The sequence below is a fragment of the Giraffa tippelskirchi genome, chromosome 7, assembly GCF_054371585.1.
Source record: "Giraffa tippelskirchi isolate mGirTip1 chromosome 7, T2T-mGirTip1v1.2.pri, whole genome shotgun sequence".
NCBI lineage: Eukaryota > Metazoa > Chordata > Mammalia > Artiodactyla > Giraffidae > Giraffa > Giraffa tippelskirchi.
Window position 1 is genome coordinate 52,252,023 of NC_137281.1, and position 26,570 is coordinate 52,278,592.

At 49.3% G+C, this 26,570-nt stretch overlaps 1 protein-coding gene across 3 annotated transcripts in view; it reads right to left on the bottom strand.

Moving 5' to 3' along the window:
- The window catches only part of PLCG2 (phospholipase C gamma 2), a 153,415-nt gene that overhangs the window by 65,472 nt on the left and 61,373 nt on the right, over nt 1-26,570 (bottom strand). For all 3 annotated transcript variants that reach the window (XR_014060596.1, XM_081514169.1, XM_081514170.1), the window contains exons 3-9: nt 22,555-22,698; nt 20,376-20,469; nt 19,582-19,629; nt 11,801-11,885; nt 9,734-9,817; nt 2,722-2,765; nt 1,045-1,117 (exon numbers count right to left, since the gene is read on the bottom strand). Coding sequence is in view for 2 of the 3 variants with exons in the window: in XM_081514169.1 (XP_081370295.1) it covers nt 1,045-1,117; nt 2,722-2,765; nt 9,734-9,817; nt 11,801-11,885; nt 19,582-19,629; nt 20,376-20,469; nt 22,555-22,698 (572 nt within the window). In the remaining variant the exon portion in view is untranslated. The remainder of the gene's footprint in view (nt 1-1,044; nt 1,118-2,721; nt 2,766-9,733; nt 9,818-11,800; nt 11,886-19,581; nt 19,630-20,375; nt 20,470-22,554; nt 22,699-26,570) is intronic.

Here is a 26,570-nt window from a genome sequence, read left to right on the forward strand (position 1 = left end):
TCAAACAAGGGCCGTCCCTGGCAGTCCAGTGGTTAAGAGTTTGCCTTCCAACACACAGGGTGAGGGTTCGGTCCCTGGTCAGGGAGTTAAGATCCCACATGCCTCAGGGCCAAAAACACAAAATCCAAAACAGTCGCAGTATTGTAAAAATTCAATAAAGGCTTTTCAAATCTTTAAAAACAACTGAAGAGAATAAAAGCACCGCTCCAGTGATAGAAATAAAATTTCTGAACAGACAATGTGACTATATATGTACACACACACCCACACATACAAAGATCAACACCATCTTCTCCGAACCCCACAATTCTGAGAGGCAGGGCTCTCATCCCCATTTAAAGAGGAGGAAAGCGGGGCACAGACAGGTTGAACCACCTGCCCCAGGTCACATAGCTCGTGACAGGAAGGCAGGTCTCTCTCACTCTAACTTGGCTTCTCCGCTGAGGCACTCCTGACATGCGGGACTGGGGAATTCCTTGCTGCGGGAGCGGGGCAGAGGTGAGGTGTGGTCACCTCCCAACAGCCCTGGGCTCCCCCAACTAGATGCCAGTAGCCCCGACCTGAGTCTGCAGCCCCTGCCCGGATGGCCCCATAAAAAATCACTGCCCGACATGAACTCCGACTCAGCCACCAGCTCGGGGCCCACACGCAAACACCCTGAGAGACGCCCACAGGTCACCTGTTTAAGGACAGCATGCTGCCTTATCCCTCGGAGGACCCGCAGGCTCGTCCACCTGAGTCCCATCCTCCCTGAGCCAGGGATGGCTTCCCGGGGAAGGGCCCCCCCCAAGATGAGCCGGAGGTGGGAGCAGAGGCCAGCAGGTGAGGGCCCCGCCCGCCCCGCAGTGTCCCCATCGCCCCCTCCTCCACCTGCGCCCGGGGAAGGGCCTGCTGCGAGGCCAGCCTCATTCCAGAGCCTCAGCCCCCAGGCGCCACCGGGCAGGAAGACAATTCCTGTTTCCTGACGGCAGGTGCCGACAAGGTGACAAACTGCAGGCACAGGGCACCCCGCCCACCCAGCGCCTCGTCCTGCTATCCCCTCACCTGCTGTTCATGCAAGAGAAACCGCTGGAAGTCGTGCAGGTGGACAGCAGAGGCATCCGGCCGGTCAGTGTTGCTGCCCTCGGGGAAAGAGATGGTGTTTAGAGGGGGGCGGCCGGCAGTCAGGAGGCATTCCCAGCCAGCAGACACCCGGGCGCCCAGCCGAGCCCCCCACCGCCGCCCCACGGGGTCAGGTGTGGGCTGGCCGACAGGAAGACAAAGGTGACCCAATGACACCCTTGACCCAAGAGAAAGCAAAGAGGGGCCCTGACACCAGAACCTGGGAGAAGAATCAGGCCCTAGAATCCACACCCAGCTGCTCCCAACTGGTCCCGGAGGGGCAGGGAGGGTGGGCAGGACAGCAGAGGCCAGGGCGGGGCTGGCCATGGAGCGCATTTAGGGGGTGGCGATGCCGGAGAAGTGACCCCAGAGCCTGCTCTGAGGCAGGAGAGGGGCCTGGATGAAGCCCCGACTCTGGGCGGGGAGAACCCGCTGGAATATGCGAGACCAGGGCCAGGGAGTGAGTGGAGGGCCTCTGCTGGGAAAGTCTTCCGCCTGAGACAGGGAATCCTTCAGCCTGACTGCTGGCCTCCTGAAGAGGGTGCCCGACTGGACCAAGAACCTCGCTGGACCAGCATAAGCAACCACAAGGGCTACCTACACAAGGCACGTCCTGTAAAACAGGGCTCTCCAGGGAAACGCATACTTTTCCCTGAGCATCTGCAGTGGGGGTGGGAGGGTTTTTTTTTTAATACGAAGATAATGCATGCTTTAAGTTTTCTCCCTTTACTAAACACTCAGGGTCCAAAAGTCTACTGTCTCTGAGTGTATTCCTAACCTTCTTTCTTAATAGCCTCATGGTCCAACACTAATCTTTTCAGTAAAGCACTGCAAACAAATCAGATTCATTTAGATGAATGAACACTTTGGAGTTTTCACGTTTCTGGTTTAGAACTCAACAGAGGAACAGTTGCCAGGGCATCTTCATCAATAAGGGCTGGTTCCTAAAAGCAGGCTCAGGTCAGCAGGCCACAAATCACATACTAGGTGCTGTTAATGCCACAGTTAACCTTTCTCCCAAGTAGACAGGCTTGGAAGACACAGCACACTACAGATCTCCCACTTGGGGAATCAGTAAGTTCAGTAAAGGGCCTGACAAGTCCTGCAGCACTTAAGTTTTAGCCATCGTATCATCACCACTGTTTATGAGCCTTGCCATGCACCACATAAAGCACTTTATGTGCTTTGACTCATTTTAATTTGGTTCAACCTGCTTAACCAGGACGTCCTGAAGCAAGCAGGCTTCTCTACAGAAACTTCTGGGCCATCCTCCCAACACTCCACAAGTCCTCTTGCTGTACATGTTTATTCATGGCCTTGGAGGGCATCACTGACTCGATGGACATGAATTTGAGCAAGCTCCGGGAGTTGGTGATAGACAGGGAAGTCTCGCGTGCTGCAGTCCACGGGGTCGCAAAGAGTCGGACGCGACTGAGCAACTGAACTGAACTGAGTGTCAGGACAGTCAGTTCCTCAACAAGGGGACCCCGTTTGAGTGGAGACCAGTGCCTGCCAGAGAGGTGACCTCCTGGAGGTCAGGTGGCCGGGCTGGGAGGACCCACAAGGGCACCACTGCCTGGCACAGCCACCCAGAACTACAACCCAGCAGGGGTGCCTCACCCCAAGAGGAACACGGAAGAATCCTTTTTGAATTCGTCAAGGATCTGAAATAGAAAATAGAACACACACACAAAATAAGAAAATTAGACAAGTCAAGACAATGAAAATAAAGAGTTTTTGTTAAAAAATTACCATGGTAGTTTATGTGACTTGTAAATATTCAAATATTTACATCTTGACACAAAAGGTGGAAGTTTTCCTCACCTCTTTCACAACCTGATTCCTGAGATGCAATCACTCATAATAATTTGGCAGCTTCCATCTTGAGTTCATTTTATGGATATTCAATTAATCATATCTTATCAAATTATATCTTACCATCTTATGTTATGTCTTCCAACTTTTTTGCTGTTGTTTCACGCTTTAGCTATTATTGAGCAACTTCAAATCGCCCTGCCTCACTACTTTGAAAAGCCACACTGTATTCCATGTCTGTCCTTCAATTTTCTGCTAATACATCCAGTATTACACAGAATGTTCCCACATATATATCTTCGCCCACCTGTGCCAGCATTTCCGTGGGGTGGATTCCTGGGTGGGAAAGCACCTGGACACAGGGTGTGCATATTGCCTTTCACAGATTCACCAAAGTGCTCTCTAAACAGTTGCCCTGACTGGCACGCCCAGCAGAAAATACACACCCCTTTCTGCACCCTCACAGCTACATTTCAAATCCTTAATATTTCAATGGGCTCATTTCTCACCCTTGAATTCAAGAAAAAGAAAAAATATCGGAAGCTCTAGTCCAAGGCTTCATGGCCTGCTCGTACTCCAGCTGTTGATGAAGGGCGGTGAGCTCCTCCACCAAGGAGGACCGGGGACACCCCCGTTCCCAGCTGCCACCACACCAGCTCCCTGGCCAGGCATCTTACACACACATGTGCATGGATGCACAAACACCCACATACCACATACACACGTGCACACCCAAACCGCATCCATTTCCACTTAGGCAGGATGACTGGAACAGTCTCTAAGGAGACTGTGATTGTATCAACATTGGACTCATTCAGGACATAGATGGAAATGCAGCTCCTGGCAGGTTATAAATGCTAACAATCTAAAACTAAAACGACTCGTGCCCTCGATGCCTCCTCTTGCCAAACACCCTGTGCTCCAGGATGACATGTGGAAAATCAATGTTCTAGAAAAGGTAGCCACTGGCCCCTGGGAAGCCTCAGGAGGTCTGCAGAAGTCTGTGCATGTACTTTTTTTTTTTTTCCTTTTCCTGGAAAGATGGTCTGTAGCTTTAATCAGCATCTCAAAGAAGTAGGTCACCAAAAAAGGTTAGGAGTCACTCTTTTAGAAAGACTTAGAAGGACTTCCTTTCATGTACCTGTCATTCACAGCAGCGGTTCCCAACCTTTTCGGTACCAGGGAGCGGACGGTTTCGGGATGATTCAAGCACATCACACTCATTGTGCGCTCTACTTCTGTTACTGGTGTACCAGCTCCACCTCAGATCATCAGGGTTAGATCCCAGAAGCCGCGGAATCCCTGACTTATAGCATGGCTATTTATTTTTTTTTAAAGGAGGGAGGATTTTAGGCAGGGCATGGTGTTTGCTATCTGGACTCATTCAGCCCTTACATCGCTGGGTCAATTGGGGCGTAAGGCCAGCTCCTTTCAAACCCAAACCCCGAGACTGGATTCCCCACATCTGGAGAAAGGCCACCTGTGGCTCCCCTCCAAGTTTTTCCACTCCACGTGGTCCTTACTTAAAGCCAGCCCCTACCTCACCATGCAATGAAGCAGAGAAAAAGCTCCACTCCGTTTCAGCCACACGGGGAGCCAGGATGAAGGAGGGGGGTGCCTCTACTTCAGAGGTGACTCCAGAGCCAAGAAAGACTGGGAGATACACCCCAGCTTCCCCGTCCCTCTGCCTGCAGTCTCATGTCACCCCACTTTCTGAACCCCCAGAAGCCTGTGCATAGAGGCAGAACATGTTTGTAGGAACCAGCCCCTTGGGGTACAGAGCAGGGACCAGACTGAAAGCAAAGGCAGATGCAGACTGAAAGCAAAGGGGTTTGTTACACTACTATCTCTGCCTGTCTATGTTTGAAATTTCCCTTAATATAAAAGTTTAAAAAATTAAAAAGTATCAATGGGAGGGGCTTCCCCAGTGGCTCAAATGGCAAAGAATCTGCCTGCAATAACCCGAATTCCATCTCTGGGTTGGATCAGGAAGATCCCCTGGAGGATGGAATCGCTACCCACTCCAGTGTTCTTGCCTGGAGAATTCCATGGACAGAGGAGCCTGGCAGGCTACAGACCATGGGGTCACAAAGAGTTGGACACGACTGAACAACTAACATACACACACACACACACACACACACACACACACACACACACTAACGGGGACCACTGTGGTCCAGTGGCTAAGACTCCACTGCAGGGGCCCCAGGTTCGATCCCTGGTCAGGGAACTAGATCCTGCAGGTTGCAGCTAAGACCCAGCAGAGCTAATTAAACAATAAGTATTTTTAAAATAATAAAAAATAAAAAGTATCAGTGGGTGGGCAGTGAAGCTGAGCAAAGGAGAACTGAAGCTCTAGCTCTGCAGTAGCCACCTGACCTCCCGCAAGTGACCTCTCTGAGTGTCAGCATCTTCAGTCTATAAAATGAGGATAATAAGAGTTCCTATCCTACAAGGTCTTGAGGAGAATTAAATGCATGTAAGACATATAGCACAGTGCCCGACATAGAGTTTACACTTAGTAACTGTTAGTTGTGATCTTTTATTCGTAACACCATTATTACAACTTAGTCAGAGATATACCCCTCTCCCGAGGGTGGACACACGTGAAATTTTAAGTTCTTATCCTCCTTCTGCTGCCAAACTTTTGGAAGCTTTGAGGCTTGAGTGCAGCAATGTAAGCAGGTAGTTAGACAGGAGGAGGAACTGGCAACTTCAAGTTGGAAACCTACAGCTACTGATAAGCAGGACTCCATTCCCTGGACTTAAGTCTGGGGATCACCAACCATCACGAATAGCTCTATCACCCCAAGGAGCCCAAGAAAACCAGCTGAACCCCTAAGAGCACCAAGGTAACTCTTTTCTCTGCCCTGAGCTTCCAGCGAGGCACTCGGGAAGTAAATGGTATGCTGACAGTTGGAAAGTGAAAGTGAAATTAGTCCATGGGATTCTCCAAGCCAGATTACTGGAGTGGGTAGCCTTTCCCTTCTCCAGGGGAATCTTCCCAACCCAGGGATCAAACCCAGGTCTCCCACATTGCAGGCAGATTCTTTACCAGCTGAGCCACAAGGGAAGCCATGATAGATGGGTGAGAGGCATTTACATACACAAGAACAGTGGGGCTTCTCAAGTGGACCGGTAAGTATCTATAGAGCCTGGGGATTTGTTAATCAAATTCCAAGTCACTGAATTAAAACAAGCAGTGGCCAGACAGGACAGTTCTACCCTCCAATGAAAGAGAGAAGTGCCTGTTGACCCAAAAAGTCTTAGGGCCAGGGAGGTGACGTAAATTAGTAAAGAAAGCTGTATGGGGGTGTTGGGAGGGCTGGGACAAACCAGAAAGCATTCTTCCCTCCACTCAGAGGTTGCCAAATACAACCAGAACGTGATATTTTTTTCCCAAGAGAAGCAAAAAATCTGGATCTTAATGAGAAATCTTCCAAGTTTTAAACACAGACAATTCATTTAAAAAACACTTAGTCTATGGCCATACCACCCTGAACACGCCTGATCGCATCTGATCTCAGAGGCTAAGCAGGGTTGGGCCTGGTTAGTATTGGGATGGGAAAAATCATTTAAATCACTAGGCTAAGCACCAACCAAATGCCGGCTGAATGTGGCATTCTGACCACCAGGGGTAACCTCTGATAGGTACAGACATTTCCCCCAAAAAACTGGCCATCTAAGACTCATGGATTATGCAGAAATTTGACTTAAATTTCTCTCTCTTCCTTCTCCCTCCCAAACATATATTTGGTTTAAAAAAAATCACAATGAAAAATTCTCTTAGGTGGAATTTGATCATGGTGGAGACTATCAGTGGGTAAACTGTACTGGCAGGTTCGACAGCTTTTATGCAAAATGTATTCCCAAGCATCGCCTGCCTGCCCTCCATCTGATGAGACAGCAGCTTGAAATGTCACGGCAAATGATAAGTACTGTTTTTTTTGCAACTGCTTATCTTGAGTGAATCAACTTTTTCTCAGTCCTGGTCAACCGTCTAAGACAGCAATAGTCATTATTCTGGATTTAGTTTATATACTATTATCACAACGTTTTCATTGCTCTCAAGAACTGATTATAAATAAGAGCTGTAGATTTAAATCTAAAAAGTGTTCTGACCAGCTTTTAGGCAGCAGAATTGTCTTAATTAAGGTTTCATATAAAAAAGAAGAGGGGGTTGGATAGTTTAAAAAGTTGTATAACCAATGACCTGACTTAATACTTTCATTTTCTAGAGGAGGTTGAATGACGGAGCAAGATGGCTTCCCCCCAAACCACCTGGGGTCTGGAATTTAACTCTTCCAACTCCCAAAGTCTACTATTTTTTCTACTCTACTTGGCAAACCAAGCACTAATTATTACATGGGTGAAAAAGTGAACACACTGCAACTCAGTCTTTTACTCTACACAATCATGTATTTTTCCACAATCTAGGCAGACAAGAAATGCTTCTCCCGTTTCTCTGCCTCAGATATGTCCGAAGCCCCACAGTCAGTGGTCACTATCAAGAGGTGTGGCCCTACGGCCAGTCTGCTGGAAGGTGACTGATAACTGTCTCTCAGGCTCATTGCTTTAAAACGTCTGCACTTCTGACCTCCAAACCCTCATTCAGTCTTCCCCAGAGCCCGGTGAGGTGAGACTTGTCACCCCCACTGCATGGATGGGAAGCCTGAGGCCTGGAGGGGTCAGTGGCTGGCCCAAGATCACACAGAGTCCTACCCATGCCCTGCTCCGGACCCACCTCGGCCACCTGCAGAGCCCTGTCCCGACAGCAACAGCAGCAGCCACCACCAGGTACAGTGCTCCATGCACGGCACCCAACACCTCCCTTTTATGCCTTACGCTTAATGGGACTTCTTTTTTTTTTCACTGCAAAAGTAGCATGCTACTTGGAACAAGCTGAAGAAAACTGAGGGATGCAAAGAAAAGTTTAATTATCTCGCTGGCGTATTTTCCCAAATCCCTCCAGGACATGCAGAAAATCAATATTAAATGTGAGGTGTGTGTACTCTTCTCCTTGTCCATAAAAACACTTGCAAACGTATACAGGAGGATTACTGTTACCAAAAAGTCAGACCTGGCTCCTCATTTCTGCTGCTGGTTTTCCTCACAAAATACCATCAACAGCCCTCTAGAAGGACAGAAACCCAATGAACTCAGGCTTCTTAGTCAGCTGCAGTGTCCCGTAGTATGGCTGGACTGTAACTTACCCGACTATTACTTTCCTGAGAGGCATTCAGATGGCTCTCAGGTATTTGGCCAGCATAAGTAATGCTGCAATAAACAGCCTGGTAATACATTCCTAGGTCTCAGGGCTTTCATTTCTCTAAAATATTTCATTTCCCCCAAATGCCACTGCAGGTCAAAATGCATGCACATCTTAATTTTAAAATAGCATATTATCGTAATCAAAAGACATTCTCATTCTAGGAACAGAACTGTAAAAAGAACAACACACACACACACTTAATCCCTCAACCCAGAGGCAGTTAACTACTAATTCTTTGGTAAATTTCCTTCCAGAACAAGCTGACACAGTAGAGTTAGCTGAACCTTTTTACTTTAATAGTGTCAGACTAAATTCCAATCAGACCGACAGGCACTCACATTCCCACCAAGAAGATAGGAGACGGTCATTTCCCCACCCTGTCCCCTCAACTCTATCCCATTCAAGACCTTCGCCCATCAAACAGATGTAAACAGGACGTCACTGTCATTCCCAGTGTATATTTCCTGGATTAGAAGGGAGAAAGAACGCTTCTCATGGGTCTCTTAGGAACGGGCCAGACTTTGAAACCCAGGGGAAACAGAAGCACTGTTTGATCGTTAGCTTAGTGATCGTCTTACCCGTGCAGATGGCCGACAGGCACAAGAAAAGATGCTCAACATCGCTAAGCTTCAGGGAAATGTCAATCAAAAGCACAATGAGGTATCACCTCAAAGTTGTCAGAATGGTCACCGTTAAAGAGAATACGAATAACAAATACTGCCAAGGATGTGGAGAAAAGGAAACCCTCAGGTACTATTGGTGGGAATGTAAACCGATGCAGCCACTGTGGAAAACAGCATGGAGGTTTCTCAAAAAAACTAAACACAGAGTTATCATATGACCCAGCATATCCACTCCTGGGTGTATATATCCAAAAGGAGCAATCGCACCAATTCAAAGAGATACATGAACCCAGTGTTCACGGCAGCATTATTAATAACTGTCAAGATACAGAAGCAACCTAAATGTCCATCAACTGATGAATGGATAAAGATGTGATACTCACACACTCACACACACACACAATGGAATACTACTCAGCCATAAAAAGAATGAAACACTGCATTATTTCTATGAAATACTGAAATACTGCCATATCCAACATGGATGAACTTAGAGAGTATCATGCTAAGTAAAATAAGTCAGAGAAAGACAAACACTGTATGATATCACTTACACGTGGAATCTAAAAAATATAACAGACTAGCAAATATAACATAAAAGAAAAAAAAAAAACAGATTCACAGAACAAATTAGTGGTTACCATTAGGAAGGGACGGGAGGAGAGGCAAGACAGGGGTAGGGGATTAAGAGGTACACACTGTAATATTATGTACCAAATAGGCTACAAGGATATGTGGTACAAAATAGGAAATACAGCCGTATTTCCATAATAACTATAAATGGAGTATAACCTTTAAAGTGTACACCTGTAATTCATATAACATTATACATCAACTATACTTCAATTTTAAAAAATAAGGTCAAACAAGACCATCAAAACCTTCAAAAAATGAATGGGGAAAAAAAGAATCATCTTACCGATTTTTGCTGTTCAAACATAAGTTTTTTATAGAAGAGATGGAACTGTTCAAAGCTGAGTTCATCTTTGTGTGCGCCTATTTCCTGTAAATATAAAAAAAAAAGTGACCACACAATTTTTGGTGTCCACCACAAGAATGCCTCCTCCCTGCTCACAGAAGTAGCCAGCTCTGCTACAACACTGGCTGAAAGCAGGCTTGCATTCCTCTGAACCCAACCTCTCTGCTTGGAGAACATACCCACCAGGGACCCCAGGTAAGATCCTTCAGCTCCCCAGAAGGGAAGGGTCTCAGCCAGAATCCCAACAGGCATAATGCAGAACCCCTCCTTTTGGGGCAGGAGACACTTTCAAATCTAGACATACTTGTAGGGTATGTACACACAGGTCATTTTTAAAAGCACAGCTTCCCAAGTGGCTCAGATGGTAAAGAATCTGTCTGCAATGCAGGAGACCCAGGTTTGATCCCTGGGTCGGGAAGATCCCCTGGAGAAGGGAACAGCAACCCACTCCAGCATTCTTGCCTGGAGAATTCCATGGACAGAGGAGCCTGGCGGGCTACAGTCCATGGGGTCGCAGAGAGTTGGACATGACTAAGTGACTTTCACTGTACTGTAAGAAAAAGAACCGAGCCTTTAGAGTTAATAGAGCTCAACTCCAGTCAAGGCTTGTTCCCTGAACTGCTTCACGGCTTCCCTGGTAGTTCAGTTTGTAAAGAATCTGCCTGCAATGCAGGAGACCCTGGTTCAATTCCTGGGTCGGGAAGATCTGCTGGAGAAGGAATAGGCTACCTACTCCTGTATTCTTGGGCTTCCACTGTGGCTCAGCTGGTAAAGAATCCACCAGTAATGTGGGAGACCTGGGTTCGATCCCTGGGTTGGGAAGATCCCCTGGAGAAGGGAAAGGCTACCCACACCAGTATTCTGGCCTCGAGAATTCCATGGGCTGTATAGTCCATGGGGTCACAAAGAGTTGGACATGACTGAGTGACTTTCGCTTTACTTTGTCCAACTCACTTAGCCCCCTCGGACCCTCAGTTTCTTCCTCTGTAAAACAGGAGAACCGCCACCGCCCCCCTAGGACTTCCCTGAAATCAAACCAGGTAACATTCACATAGCACCTGCTTGGTAAAGGCATGATAAGGGACAAAATTCCAATTACGGGGTGGTCAGTGGTAAATGCTTCTCCCATCTCTCTTCTCTCAGTCCCCACCCTTCTCTGGTTTTGCCTTCTTGGACCAGTTGGAATGATGGGGGTGGGCCAAAAGATGGCCAGATATGCCATAAAATGGGTTAACTCTTCTGGGAACTCATGGGTCCAAAATGAATGAGCTTTTTTTAGCTGAGGAATCCTGTGACATGGCCCCGAGAGCCTCCAACTGGGACTCTTGGGGTGGAGTCCTGCTGGGGTCCTTGACAAGAGTCAGGACCTCTGTGAAGGCCAGAAAGGATGCCCACGGGTCATCTCCATCTTTACACCCTTCAGAAGCACCCCACCCGACCTGTGCTATCCCCTCACTCATGGAACAACCTGCCCCAGATCTGCCAACAGCTTAACTACACAGGAACAGAAATGAAATGATGGCGGAAGGAGGGATGGAAGGAAGGACAGGTGGGTGGAGGGAGAGGTGGGAGGAGGGGAAGGGCAGAGAAGAGCCAACTCCGACAGCTCCACTATCAGGGCTTGCATACAAAATGCCACCTCCCTGGCAACCTACACAAGGAATCATTCATAATATTTTCCAAATGAAACACATGTGTTCATATTATTAAAAGAAAAACAGGCTGTGGGTTGGTGAGGGAAAGGGAAAGTTAGACTGATGGAAACATCCCGAGCCAAGCAGCTCGGTAAACACGGTCTTCCTGGATGACACCCTCTGTCAGGATGGAGAACGCGGGCCTAAGAGCTTCACATGATCCCTCGGTCCGGACTAAGACGCATGAGTCTGGAGGCGGAGGGCTTTCCTGAGCACACTGTGCAACAGCACTTGAAGGCGTGCGGTGGCTTCGTGGGAGAAGCACGCATGACCCCAGGTTCACAAAATCACCAGGCTGAGCCACGAAACTTACCAGGAACTTGTCTTTGAGGAACTTGGCACTGCTCACTTTGAAGTTGACCAGGGGCAAGATGGTCTTCAACTCCCGGAGGCTGATGCTGCAAAAGAGGGGAACCCCAGCTCCGTCAGCCTCAAGGGGTTTCAACAGTGGAAGATCTGGCTACTCCCACCAGCTCCCACCTCAATGAGAAGACCTGCCACCAGCTCTGAGTGACCGCTGACTGGGGACAGAGAGCCCGAGGTTAAGGTAGGGGTGACACCCGTGTGCAAGGATGGGCTCCACCGTCAGGGGATTAGCCATGGACGCAGGTCATGGAGGAGATGCACAGAGTGGGCAGAAACATTGCAGGTGACCTTGGTAGATAGGAAATGTCACCAGGGTTCAAACCAAAAGGAAGTCACTGAAGGCCAGAGATGAGGAAGAGAAAGAGCCAACCTTTTCTGAACACCTACTATGTGTCAGGCTGCCCCTGGTACCTCCAAGCAATGATGTCACCTTGCCCCTCACTACACTCGACCCTCAGGGGTTCAGAACAGGCAATGAGGGTGGAGGCCAGGACACTCAAGATCAGAGCCGCTCTAAAGACCTTAGAAGGCGGATATCATCATCACCGTTATCACAAGTCCATTCTAAAGGAAATCAACACTGAATATTCACTGGAAGGACAGAAGCTGAAGCTCCAATACTTCGGCCACCTGATGCGAAGAGCCGACTCATTGGAAAAGACCCTGATGCTGGGAGAGACTGAGATCAGGAAGAGAAGGGGAAACAGAGGATGAGATGGTTGGATGGCATCACCGACTCGATGGACATGAGCTTGAGCAAACTCTGGAAGATAGTGAAGGACCAGGAAGCCTGATGTGCTGCCGCCTGTGGGGTCGCAAAGAGTCAGACACGACTTAAGAGACTGAACAAGAACAACCGTTATCACTCTGCATTCCAGGTGAAGAAACTGGGGCTCAGAGAGGTTCGGTGCTGGCATGTGGGAGATAAGACTGCAGAGGAGCTGGCCTCTGGGTCTGCCTGTAAGCGCTGCATCTAACTGTCTCTCAGGGAATGGCATGAACAGAGACGGGGGAGGAGGTGGTCGAGGGCACGCATTCCAGGCCCTTGTGGCTGCAGAGCCGAGTGCCCAGCAGAGCGAGCAAGGGTGGTCCTGGCGAGCCTCTGGCTGTGGCCAAAGAAAACTGTGCCGCGTTCTCAGAGACATCAGACCAGACAGGGGTTGTGCACGGCCAAGAAGGAAGTCTGCCCAGGCTGTGGGCAGACAGCGGCCCCGCTTCCCCCACACCGTCTACTCACCCAGAAGGAAGCAGCACGTCCCAGCCAGCAGCCGCCCCAGGAGACGGCCAAGCGGCCTCCTGGCCACCTCGTGGCCCCACTCCCAGCATCCGTGCCTCTTGTCTAACAGCCTCCCTAACACCAGAGACCATCATGTGCCCAGTGCCCTCCTATGCCCCCTGCTCCCGGGGCTGGCACCCAGGGCTTCCCCCAAGAGATAGTGGGAGCAACACAAAGTCCCCAGTGGGCCAGGTGGGGCTGGCCGGGCAGAGAAGCAAGCAGACTGGCTGAGACCCCTTTCCGACTCTGTCCTGGGGTGTCCACGAAGAGCCTGCTGGTGTAGGGTGAAGGGAGAGGAGTTGGCGGGGGTGGCTGGTGCTGCAAAACGAGGCAGGGTGAAGGTCTGCCCAAGACAGTGGCCCCGGGGGCTCATCCAGGACCAGGGGAGAGGACAGAGTCCCCTATGGAACCCAGAACTTCCAGGCAGAAACAGGGCCAAGAAACCCTCCCACAACCAGGAACAGAGAGACTACGGAGCTGGGAGGCAGGGCAGCTGCTGGGGAGCCAGGGGAGCAAACACAGCCTCCAGGGGTGTGCGGATCTGAGCATTGGGGCCTCCGAGCCTGCCTGCTCCAATGAGCCCACCTCAGAGCAGAGCAGGTGAGCCTCCAGGTAAAGGCGGGGGCCGAAGAGCTCCTCCGGGCTCCCGTGCAGGGACCTCTCCCTCCCTCCCCGCCCTGGGCATGTGGTCAGGCCCCACCTGACCCCCAGCCAGGACTGGCACTCGGATTCCCAGCCACCGGAGGGCAGGAAGCTAGCAGCTCCCAACTTCACCCCTCTCCCTGTCCAGGACTTGTCTTCAAAGAAAGGGAGGGCTTCGGCCATGGTCACGCCCTGCTCTCTGGGCTTAATTCGGGGCAGTTCTGCAAGGTCATCCTGGAGCTCCGCCAGGGGCCAGCTAAGACCGCGGATGTGACGGCATCCGAGCCCAACAATTCCCCCAGCCTTCACTTCCACGGGTGCAGGTCCCCTGCACATTCCCCATAAGCTTCCTGCACACAAACCCACATCTCATGTTGTTCCCTGCAGGCTTGGCCTGTGAAGTGGGCTGGGAACTGGGGCAATTCCTTTGGGGAGAGATAGCAAAAAAACTATTCCTTGCCTTAGAGGCAATAAATAATCAGGGCCCTTCCCCTCCTCAGGCTGGCGTGGTCTAAATCCCACCACACTGCACCCCGGGGGTTGATGGTCCCAGAAAACTTCCCTGCCACCCTGAGGCTGATTACCAACAAGCCCACCATCCCTGGCTTATTGTAACAACGGTGGCTCAGATGGTAAAGAATCTGCCTGCCATGCAGGAGACTGGATCTGGATCCCTGGATCAGGAAGATCCCTGGAGAAGGAAATGGCAACCCACTCCAGTATTCTTGCCTGGAAAATCCCATGGACAGAGGAGCCTGGCGGGCAACAGTCCATGGGGTCGCAAGAGTGGGACACGACTGAGTGACTAACCACAGCCACATCCACCACCGACCGCAAGCCAGGCACTGGCCAAGCACTTCTCACATACTAACCCACTGAATCCTCACACGAATCCCAGGAGGTAGGAATTATGATCTCTTTTACAAATTAGGAAACTAAGGCCCAGGGAAATTGAGCAATTTACCCAAACTCATCCAACCAGTAAATGTGAAGAGCTGAGATTCAAACCTTAGTGCTGCCCAACAGAATGTTCTACCGTGTTGCAAATGTTCTAGATCGGAGCTGTCCAAGGCAACCAGGGCGACCAAGGAACTGAATTTTTAAATTTTATTTAATTGTAATTAACTTAGATTTAAATAGTGACATGTTGACAGTGCAGCTCTAGAAGCTTAGGGTCTAGCAGCGCTAGACCCTAAGTAGGGTCCCTGGGACCAGCAGTATCAGTGTCAGCTGGGAATCTGCTGGAAATGAAAATCTGTGATCCCCACCCAGACAGAGAGAAGCAGAGTTTCTGTAGGGCAGGCACAGCCCCCTCCAGCCTGTCCGTAGTGCTGGAGCCAGGACTGCTGACCACGGGGAACCTATTTGCCTTCCTGTTGAAGAGAGAACCGGACTACACACCTGTGAGCCTGCCCCTTCCGCATCCCGAAGGCCTGGCTGAGCAAGAACAGGAAGTGCAGACTCGGCTTATGCAAAGTCAGTGTTACAGGCCAAGGGGCAAGGGCAAGGTGGGAAAGAAACGTCCACAACCCTGAGGGCTGCTGGCCCCTCCACAGGACCCGCCCATGAGCCCCACCCTGAGGAATGCAATTCCAGTCCCAGAAGGTCCAGGGGCTTTCTCAAGGGGTATTTTGACAGGAGAAGTTTTCACCTAATGCACTGACCTTAGAAACCTAATTCCCAGATAAGAGGCAACTAAACTCCACAGATTCAAAAAGAGGGGGTTTCTGGAAATCTGGCCAGGATGAATGTTAAAACATTCCTGCCTTTGACCCAATCTCCCCAGGCCTGGAGATGTCATAAGGAAAGCTTCCAAAGGGGGAACGATCTAGTTGTCTGATGTTACACGTAGGAATGAAAAGGGAGGGCCTTTCGTTTCATCTGACCAACCAGCCAGATCCCTGACCTCAAGGAGCCCCCTCAACGTGAACAGCAACAACGAGGACGAAATTCTAAGAAAGCAGACGGGACCACGGAGCCTGGCACTCAGGCCGAGAATCCTGCAGTGACCCCAGAAGTGCTTCTCGTGAGGGGCACTTCCTACCACTTCATACATCCACTTTGAAACACGAGACACAAACCAAATGACAAACAAAAGGCAACTTTTCAAGCTAGATATCAAATTCCATTGATTGAATTATAATGTAGGCATTGATACCCGTCCCAAAAGAGTTACAAGAAAATGTAAACATGTTTACGATTTAAGGGGAGGTGAAAAAACAGTTTGCCCTCATTTCACATGGGCTGGACTTAGTGACTGATTCCCAGAAAATAGAGTGGGGATGAGTTGGGGGGGGTGGGGGGGCATGGTTATTACAAAGGAGAGATCTGGAAGACACTACTTGGGCCAGTCAAGATTTCCATCACTCTTGCCAGACCACGTGAGAGCAGGCACCCCTTGACTGAGGTGAAGAAAAAGACATTCACCTCCATGATGTTCGCCTCAACACAACCTCAGGTTACCCTTAACTCCAGTCTAACCATGACGAAAATGCCAGATCGACACAAATGGAGGGGCATGCTACAGAATGCCCAAGACCTACTCCTCCGTACTGTCAAGGTCGGGACTTCTCCAGCGGTCCAGGGGCAAAGACTCCACACTCGCAATGCCGGGGGCCTGGATTGGATCCCTGGTTGGGGAACTAGATCCCACATGCTGCAACTAAGAGATCACATGCTGCAACTAAAAAAAAAATAAAAAGATTCTGCACACAGCAATGAAGAGCATGTTATGTGCATATCATGGAATATCATTCAGCCTTATCATTCAGAAGGAAGTTCTGACACCTGCTATAGTAACATACCTGATCCACGAAGACATCACACTAAGAGAAATGAGCCAGTCAAACACAGCATCGTTCCACTCATAGGCGGTACCCGTAGGAGGCAAATTCACAGAGACAGAAGAAAGAATAGAGGTTACCAGTGGCTGCAAGGGGGGAAATGGGGTTATGGTTTAATGGGTAGAGAGTTTCAGTTTTGCAAGATGAGAAGAGCTCTGGAGACAGACGTTGATGGCAGCATGGCAACATGAACACACAGAAATGTACCCTGAAAATGGTAAGTTTTATGTTACTATAGTTCATCACAATGAATGAGTCATTTTCAGTCACAGGAAGTCACAGTGGGAATAGATTTCTGCCTTTTTACCAGCTTAGTGACTGGTACCACGGCTGACTGGCTGGGTTGCTCTGTTCAAAGGACAACCTCTCGTGGCCTCAGCATCCTCATAAAATGGCCCAGGGGATGCCTAGCTGCTCAGTCTGCCAGTATCCGTTCCATAACCTCTCCGCAACTTACTAAGTCCAGACAGCGCTCAGAACAGCGGCTGCCACAAAGCTGCTTCTCGACAAATGCCAGCTGCTGCCGTTTGGCCCCTCGAAAGGTTGAAAAGTGAAACACACATTCGGGCCAAGGAAAACCTGGGAACAGGCACTGCAGCCCTCCCCGCCCAGAGGACGCTTTACTCCGCTGCTGCGCCTTTGTTTCCCTCCAGGAAACGCGATTAACGTGGGCGGCAGGAAAGGAGGGGAAACTGGCACGATTCAAGAGCTCTTTCATGGGCACCTTGGTCAAAGCTCCTTTAGAAAAGCTCCCTCAGGGCCTCACAGAGCCACGTGAAAGGTGGGATTTTCCACATGTTGACAGAACAGCAGGGCTCAGCCCACAGGGAGGGAGGGAGGGAGGGATGTCAGGGGGCAGGGATGGGGAACAGGGAACAAGGCATCGAGGCCAGAGACAGACTCGCTCCCTGCCAAAGGTTCTGAAAAGGACTTCTCAATGAAGGACTTGCAAGAATCAATCCAAGCAGAGAAAGCCAGGCTTGTTTCTTGACAACACAAGACGGAAAGCAGACTCTGGAACCAGACCGATGATGCCGTACCCCACCTCATGGAGACAGGGCCCTGGCGGGCTCCCTCCGTCCACTCTGTGCCAACCTCAGCTGTGAATCACTGGGCAGCCACCGAGAAGGGAAATGGTCATGGGAGGCTCCGCCCTGAGGCTGAACAAGCCCAGTGTGTACAAAGGCCCCGGGTGCAGGGACCTCGTTTGATCTGCCTCTGAAACACCAGGCCCAAGCCCAGGGTGCGGAACTACAGAGGATGCTGGCGAGAGGAGGAGGAGGAGGGAGGGAGGGAAAAGCAGATGGAAAGACACAGGGAGATGCTGGCTGACCTAACAGCATCAGTTAACTCTCCACCGCTTCCGGGTTACACCATTTGCAAATCACCCCTCGGGGCATGTGTACAAGAGACCACTTGAAATTGACAAGTGATGGGTGACACCCTGACACCAAAATGCCTTAAAGATGGAAAGACTTTCAGGAACAAGCTGGATAGGGACTTCTTTGGTGGTCCAGTGGTTAAAACTCTGCCCTTTCAATGTTGGGGGCGTGGGTTCAATCACTGGTGGGGAATTAGCTCCCACGTGCTATGCAATACATGAGGGGAGCATAGCAGAGGTTACTTGTTGCCTCATGTATGAAGCTGACGTCTCTTAATGGAGAATGGAAGGAAGGAAAGATGTTTAATAATGCTGAAAGAAGCCTGATGTGAGGCTAAAATGATACAGTGATTGTCAAGTGCTGAGGACAGCACCTGCCATGCGAGGTACTCCATAAATGGTGTTTTTTATCATTATATTATTAACAGGAACTGTATCATAACCTAAAAAAAAAAACTGATGAGAGGATGTTCAACCTCTCCCATAAATAAAGAAATGCAAATTTAAGCCAAAAATCCACCGCTGCTTTTCACCCATCAGGTTAATGAAGGTCAAAGTCTGGTGACACATGGTAAAGAAGACTCCTCTGAACCGCTAGTAGAAATATAAGCTGCTATCACCTCTCTCAAACTGTCAGGCCTGATGACTCCTGGCTTCTGGAATTCCTCTTCTAGAAATTTATCCTGTTCATATCTTGTTCATCACATTTACAAAAAGGAGACCCAGGGACTTCTCTGGTGGTCCAGTGGCTAAGACTCCACAGTCCCAATGAAGGGGGCCCAGGTTCGATCCCTGCTAAGGGAACTAGATCCCACATGCTGCAACTAAGAGCTTGCATGCCACAACTGAAGATCCCGCCTGTGCAATGAAGATGGAAGATCCTTCAGGCCTCAACTAAGACCCAGCCCCGCCAAATAAACAAATAATAATAATAACATTTTTTAAAAGGGAGACCTAACGGTTTTCATAGCTTTATAATAAAGAAACAACCTGATGTTCATCAAGAAGGAACTGGTTTCCCATCAATATGGCAATTACACCACATCTATCCAAGGACAAATCACATTTGTTCCAAAAATGTGTGGCACAGAGCCTTGTCTGTGCCAAGAGGGAACCGCTCCAAGACGTGCTATTTAGTGAACCAGTCAGGGACACTGACTTACAGGCTGTCACATCGCCTGTCTCGTGTTCACCCAGCTCTTACAAGCATCGCCCCCAAACTGGGTTTACTTCCTGATGGTCAACCTCCACCACAAAGGACAGGTGGGCACCATGGGGATCCTGTTTCTCCCCAGGACACAGAAGATGCTGAAATGCAAAGGCCTCAGTGACATGGTCCAAGTGCTTCACATAGCAGAGAAGTCCTCCCCACAGATGGAGTGGCATTTTCCACTGCAATGAGACCCCACATGGGTGGAGATTTTTTATCACCACGACCCATACCACCGAGCACTGTGTCAAATCTGACTTCACGAGGACCTTTCCACAGCACAGAACTCACTCCAACCCCCTTGGGATATTTCAAGAAAGAATGAGATGATCCAAAATGATCAGGAGGAAACCACAAAAATGCGCGCGAATCTTACCTGTTTCTTCTGGTTTGATCCACAGAATAAATCTGCTTTCTCAGCCAGCTGGGAAGAGAGATGAGACAGAGAGAGAGTTAGAAAATCAGAAAGCTAGACTCACAAGTCCGAGTAAGTTCTGTAGGATGGGACACGGAGCCTGGAAATGAAAAGGAAGGTATTCCTACTTTCTAACACCGGTGACCTGGGAAGCAGCAGCTTCTCCGTGTGGGTGAAATGTCACCCTGCCGAGCCAAGCAGCCCCGTGGACTCACAGAGGCTGGATTCTTTAAACTGACAGTTCCCTCTGATGCTCTCGGTTAACCTCCCAAAAAGCTGGTAAGAGAAACGGTCGAGATCAGAGGGCTCCAGTTCACTGGATGGACAGCAATTCATACACGAGTCCCACCCAACACCCATGACACTGATGGACAGTCCTGAGAAGGTTCTTGTCAAGCCAGGAGGAAAATCTCAGACCTTGAGCCAGAGGCCCTTCGATCAGTCAGCTTAATCTCTTCTTACATCCTCTGAGAAATAAGCCTTGGGTGTCCCCTCAGACCCAACACCAAGACGAGTTTCTGTCTCAATCTCAGTGCACCTCTCACCCTGGCAGAACAAGGCCCAGCAATGAGACAGGCTCTTCTGGGAGATGTTGGAGGGTCCACAGCCACTACTGGACACCTACTGCATACAGGGCACTCCAGGAGCCTCCAAGATGAAATACCTCCTTTTCCTTTCTTTCGCCATACTGGCTAGAGGGAGCAGAACAGACGCCCAAGTGAGCAAATACAGAGAGAAATAGGCAAAGCCATTACCTCTCGATGATGGTGGGGGTGGACGCACTCATCACTTCCTGGTGTAAGATCTTCAGACCAGACAGCCACTTAGCTGCATCTTCCTTCGAGTCGGCTGGAGAGGGGAGGGGACAGAAAAGCTGTGTTACTCCCTGGGAAGGTCTCTGCTTGGAGACTCCCACCCCACACGGACCACGGGGATGGGAGGAACCTGTGTTGGTTCCTGGGACCTGGTTTTTGCCCACAGTGAGCTTCCTACGGCAGTAGTGACAAGCTGGTAGAGCTTTAGCTTTAGTCTGATACTAACAAACAAGAGGCAGAACTCAGGACAACTTGTACCACGGTCCTGAGAGCCCTCAGCATCTCCCTTGTTTCCCATCAAGCCCAGAGAGAGGGCCACAAAGTAGGCGAGGCTGATGCCTATAAGGGAAGCAGCAACAAGCGGTGGGTAAGAGCTTGGCATCATCCCCAAGTCCCACTGTAGAGCTTCAGGGCTGTGTGATGTCCAGCTGGTTACTTAACCTCTCTGTGCCTCATTTCCTCATCATAAAATGGAGCTGGCAATGCAAACACCCGGTCCTGCTATTAAACATCTTTTCACACCACCAAGGGCCTTGTTAGCCTGGGCAGAGCATGCCGAGGTCTCTGCTCTCATTTTTCCCAGGTGGATGAAGAGAAAGGTATGGCTAGGAAGGGTGAAGGGAAGAAGCCGGGATCCAGCCATCAAGCTAGCATCCTGGGCTCCATATCTTGCTTGGGCTTTCACGGCCTCCATACCAAGAACAGCAAGCAGGCCTCAGCCTGCAGCTGGGCTAAGTGGACAAAGCTCTGAAAGTTCAGATGGAGCCTCTGATGGGCCCCTCTCTCCTGTCCCATCCCTGCCTCCTGCCACACGCCCCCCATCAGACATTCACCCATCACTTCCCACATCCGGCTTACTATTTCCGTCTTCCAAGCCTGGCACACGTAATGCTCTCTCCCTGGACCATCCTCCCTCTTTCCTCACAACTCCTATTGATGCCTCACAACCCAATTTTAAAAAAGTCACCCCCCCTGCAAAACCTTCCAGGGAATTAGGCACCGTGTATTCCTCCAGCACACTGTTTTACGTTTGCACTATGGCTCTTATCAGAGAGTACTCTAAGTTCCTATCCACACGTTTGTCTCCCCAAGTAGACCGTGAGCTCCTTAAAGGTGGTAACTGGGCCTTACGTCTCATTACAGCCCCACTGACATCTAGCACAACCCGGAACAGAGCATATGCTCAAAAGATGCCTGTTGAAAGCATGAATCAGAAATTAAACCAATGAGAGTCATCGGACCTGAAATTAAATGTCCCTAACGCTACTGAGATGCCACAGTTTCCCCCCACTTTGGTCTACTTTTTTTTTTTTTAATATTTATTTATTTGACTTCACTGGGTCTTAGTTGTGGCACACGGGATCTTTAGTTGTGGCATGTGGGATCTAGTTCCCTGACCAGGGATCGAACCCAGGCCCCCTGTATTGGGAGCGCAGAGTCTTAGCCACTGGACCACCAGGGAAGACCCTTGGTCTACTTTTAATGCTACTTATTTTCTCTCTTGTCCATCATGATTTTACATCAAGTTCTAAGTCAAGAAATTCTGGGGCTAGACCTTAAGGTAGCTATAAGCTTCTGCCCCTGAACCAAGTGCCTGAGCTTTTTCAGTTCTTCTTCCGGCCACTCAAAGGCCTCTTTGACTTTCTGGTGGATTCACAAGGAGGACCAGATGTCACACCTCCAGATTGCGTCTATGTGTGTATACTGTGTGTGCGCATGTATACATGTATGAGATAGAAGATTTCAGGATCATTCCTTCAGATCAGTTAAGCTGAATAAATGCTGCAGCCCACACTCGGCTGGACAAAAAAATGTAACCTGCCTTTGGCTCTCAGTACAGCATGAGCCAAACAGGTCCTTAACATAATCCTTTCAACATCCTCGTGAGGTCAGCATGAGGATGAACTGGGGCTTGTTTTACAACTGAGCAAACTGCAGCTCAGAGAGGCAGAGTCACTTACTCAAAGCCACACAGCTAGAAAGAGGCAGGGGCAGGATTTGAAACCATGATGCAACAAACACGCATTAGCAGGGGGGGTGTGGTGAGCACCCCACTGGAGAACTCTCTCAGAAGGAAACTCAGGCCCAGGGAGGGGAAGCGTGCACGGCGTGCACCCACCTGCCAGGCTGAGCGTGCTGAGGACGAACTGGGTGCCGTACAGGATGGTGAAGCAGCACTCTTCCTTCTGGCGGACCGCTTTCGCGCGCTCGAAATCCTTGGAGTTCTTCCCTGGCCGGATCTCCTTTATCTCCATGATGTCCACTGAAGGAAAAGGAACAGCAGCCGGTCAGAAGCCGGACGTCACTCCATCTGAGGCTGCAGCCACGTGCCTGCACCCCAGAGACACCCCGCCCAGCTCTTCACTGCCCAGGGTGAAGACAAGCTCGACCAGCCCCGAGGCTCTGCCCCGTCCACAGCTTTATGTGCAAACAATGAAATGCGCGTGGTTCTCAGGCACTCAATGCTGGGAGAGCTGTTGAACAGCAATGCTGAGAGTGGCTGTCGTGTCTGACTCTTCGCGACCCTATGGACTGTAGTGTAGCCTGCCAGGCTCCTCTGTCCATGGGATTCTCCAGGCAAGAACACTGGAGTGGGTTGCCCTTCCCTTCTCCAGGAGATCTTCCTAACCCAGAGATTGAACCCAGGTCTCCCACACTGCAGGCGGATTCTTTACCATCTGAGTCACCAGGGAAGCCCTAGATGACAGAAAAAGAGGAAATTCATCCTCCCTAGAACCTCGGCCACAGGACTCTGACTTCCTTCTGGGCAAAGGTCAGGACGGCCCCTGACTCAAAGGTCAGCCCCTCCCCTCACAGGATGGCCATTTGTTGCAAGCCGGACCCTCCTCCTATCTCAGGATGTCCAGTGAACTAAGGAGTGTCACAAAGAGACAAGTCCATCCACCACTTCCTCCTTTTCTTCTGTCAGAAAAGTACTTTTTCCTGGGATGGACCCACCTCACACGCCTGAGATGAAGATAGTCCACCCCACTCCCACCACAACAGGCCAAAGGAGGGGCCCAGGGTCCCAGAAATGACCAAGGCATCCCACCTCTTGGTCAGGATTTAGGGAGGAGCACATGGCCTAAGCTGGGCCCATCAGCATCCTCCTGGGACTTCCTTGGCCAAAGCCATTCATCACATTTCTCCTGCTGCTGCTGCTGCAGGCTGACGAAACATGGGTTGAGGAGTAGCAGGGTCCATGCTGCTGGGCACGCAGAAAGCAAAATGACTCAGCCCTGATGCACTACTGAGCTCCTGGGTCCATCTGGGCTTGAAGCCTCTTCTGCATTGGAACACACCATCTATGTGACCTAATCAATTCTCGTTTCTGCTTTGGTTACTGGGAAATTTCTGTCACATGCAACCATAAGAATCCTGGGACATGTACCTCCATTATTGCACTGAACAGAGAAACAGCAAAGAGAGGGATTCCTGGAAATGAGAGGGTAGGAAGGAGACCTCAGCTTTGACCTGGAGTCCAGGAAGCAAACAGACCCAAGTGAACCAGGGCATCTTAGAGTCAGAGTTGAAGTAGCAGGAAAGGTTCACAGCTGTTCACATGTAACAGCAGAATGAGGTATGTGTGTGCTCAGAAGTATTCGACTCTTTACGACCCCATGGACTGTAGCCCACCAGGCTCCTCTGTCCATGGGATTCTCCATGCAAGAATACTAAAGTGGGTTGTCATTTCCTCCTCCAGGGGATCATCCCAACCCAGGGATCAAAACTGAATCTCTTGCATCTCCTTCACTGGTAGGCAGATTCTCTACCACTAGCACTACCTGAAATGGTATAATTTCATTCTTTTTTTTATGGCTGAGTTGTCAGGCCATCACAAATTTTCATCATTTTTTTATATGGACTCAACTTTGGTTTCTTTTGTTTTGGTGTATAGGTTTAAGGAATTTTATCACATGTATAGACTCATGTAGCCACCACCGCACACAGGGTGCAGAAGAGGGGAGATTCTGAAGTTAGGGAAGGAAGGGGGTGGAATGAACTAAAGTCTTACCATGGATCTAGCCAGGCTGAAAACAGTTTGGGGACAAGAGTCATGAAGTAAAGTGAAAAAACTAAATAAACTTTAAATAAATTTGTTCTTCACTCTGTGTATGGTGGTGGTTCCACAAGTCTATACATGTGATAAAATTCCTTAAAACTATACACTGAAACAAAAACAAACCAAAATTGAGTCCACATAAAAAAATGATGAAAACTCATTATGGCCTGACCACTCAGCCATAAAATAGAACGAAATTATACCATTTGCAGCAACACGGATGTAACTAGAGATTACCATAGTAAGTGGAGTAGATCATAAAGAGAAAGATAAATACTACATGGTATCCCTCATGTGGGCTTTCTTGGTAACTCAGTGGCCAAGAATCCACCAACTATGCAGGAGACATTGCATAGTTTGATCCCTGGGCTGGGAAGACCGTGGAGGAGGAAATGGCAGCCCACTCCAGGATTCTTGCCTGGGAAATCCCATCAACAGAGAAGCCTGGCAGACTACAGTCCAGGAGGGCTGCAGAGAGTCAGACACGACTGAGCGACGGAGCACACACACATCACATATACGTGAAATCTAACATATGCCACAAAGGAACCTATCTATGAAACAAACAGAATCAGGGGCAAAATAGAACAGACTGGGTTGCCAAAGGAGGGTGGTGTGAGAGAGAGTTGCATTGGGAGCTTGGGATTAGCAGATGCAAACTGATATATACAGAATGAATAAACTACAAGGTCCTACTGTAGAGTGCAGGGAACTATATTCAGTATCCTGTGACAAGTCATAATGAAAAAGAATGTATATATATGTATAAATGAGTCACTCTGCTGTACAGCAGTAACTGACATAACAGTGTAACTCAATTATACTTCAACAAAAAATAAATTAAAAAAAAATTATGGTCTGTAGCTTAATAACATTTTACCAGCATCAATTTCCTGGGTTTGATAACTATGGTTATGAAAAATGTTATCATGGGGGGAAATCAGATGAATGGCACACAGAAACTTCGTATTATTTGCGTCTACAATTGTTTCAAGCCAAAAACAAGTTTTTGAGACACTTAGCAATTATGAATGGTCCTATTACTGGGGGGTCTCTAAACCTTGAGGGGTAGGGAGGTCTAACCCCACTGGTCATCCAACCCTGAAACTGGGGAATCTTATCTTTTCTTCTTATCCTCATTCCTCAAAAGCCAACAGCAAAACACAGAGAGCCTTTGTGTGCGCGCAGACTCACCACCTGCTGAGAGGTCAGATCAGCAGTGCTGATCTACCTGCTTTAGCAGTTATCTGGGAACATCTAAGGTATTAAGGTCTGTTCTCAGAAATCAGTTACTCACCCATCCAGCCAGTCAAGAGTCTAGCAACTTTAAGTAAATACTCTTTTTTTTTACCCCCTAGTTAGTCTAACAATGATTATCTAACCATTCTCTGTTCCCATAAAATATTGCTAAGAGGGAATTTCTGAATTGGCCTACTGTGAGCTTTTTTCCTTACAGCAAAATTATAATAAACATATGACTGTTAAAAGGGGAAGGGGACAGGGACTTCCTTGGCAGTCCAGTGGTTAAAAATCTGCCTTCCAATGCAGAGAGCACTGGTTCGATCCCCGATCAGGGAACTAAGATCCCACATGCCATGTGGTGTGGCCAAATAAATATTTTTTTAAGAAAGAGGAAGGGGAGAGTGAGGGGGACGATGGGACAGGCCTCGAGATGGGACAGAGTGGGAGACCGAGGGAGACAGACACGCACAGATATGAACACACACAAACAGGGTAAACCAGGGTCGGGGACAAGCAGACACAAAGAGAAGGCAAGCTACCCAGACAAGGGGGAGAGACAACCATGCAGGGCACAGAGAGGAAGACGGGCTTCCCTGGTGGGCCAGCAGTTAAGAATCTGCCTTCCAACGCAGAGGGCACTGGTTCGATCCCTGGCCCGGGAACGAAGATCCCACATATCACAGAGCAACTAAGCCCATGCCCTCCGGGGTTCGTGCACCACAACTACTGAGTTCACGGGGCTGCAACACAGAGCCCAGTGCCGCAACTAAGACCCAGACGAATAAACACTTTCTTAAAAGAAGAGAAAACAGGAAATGGGAACAGAATGA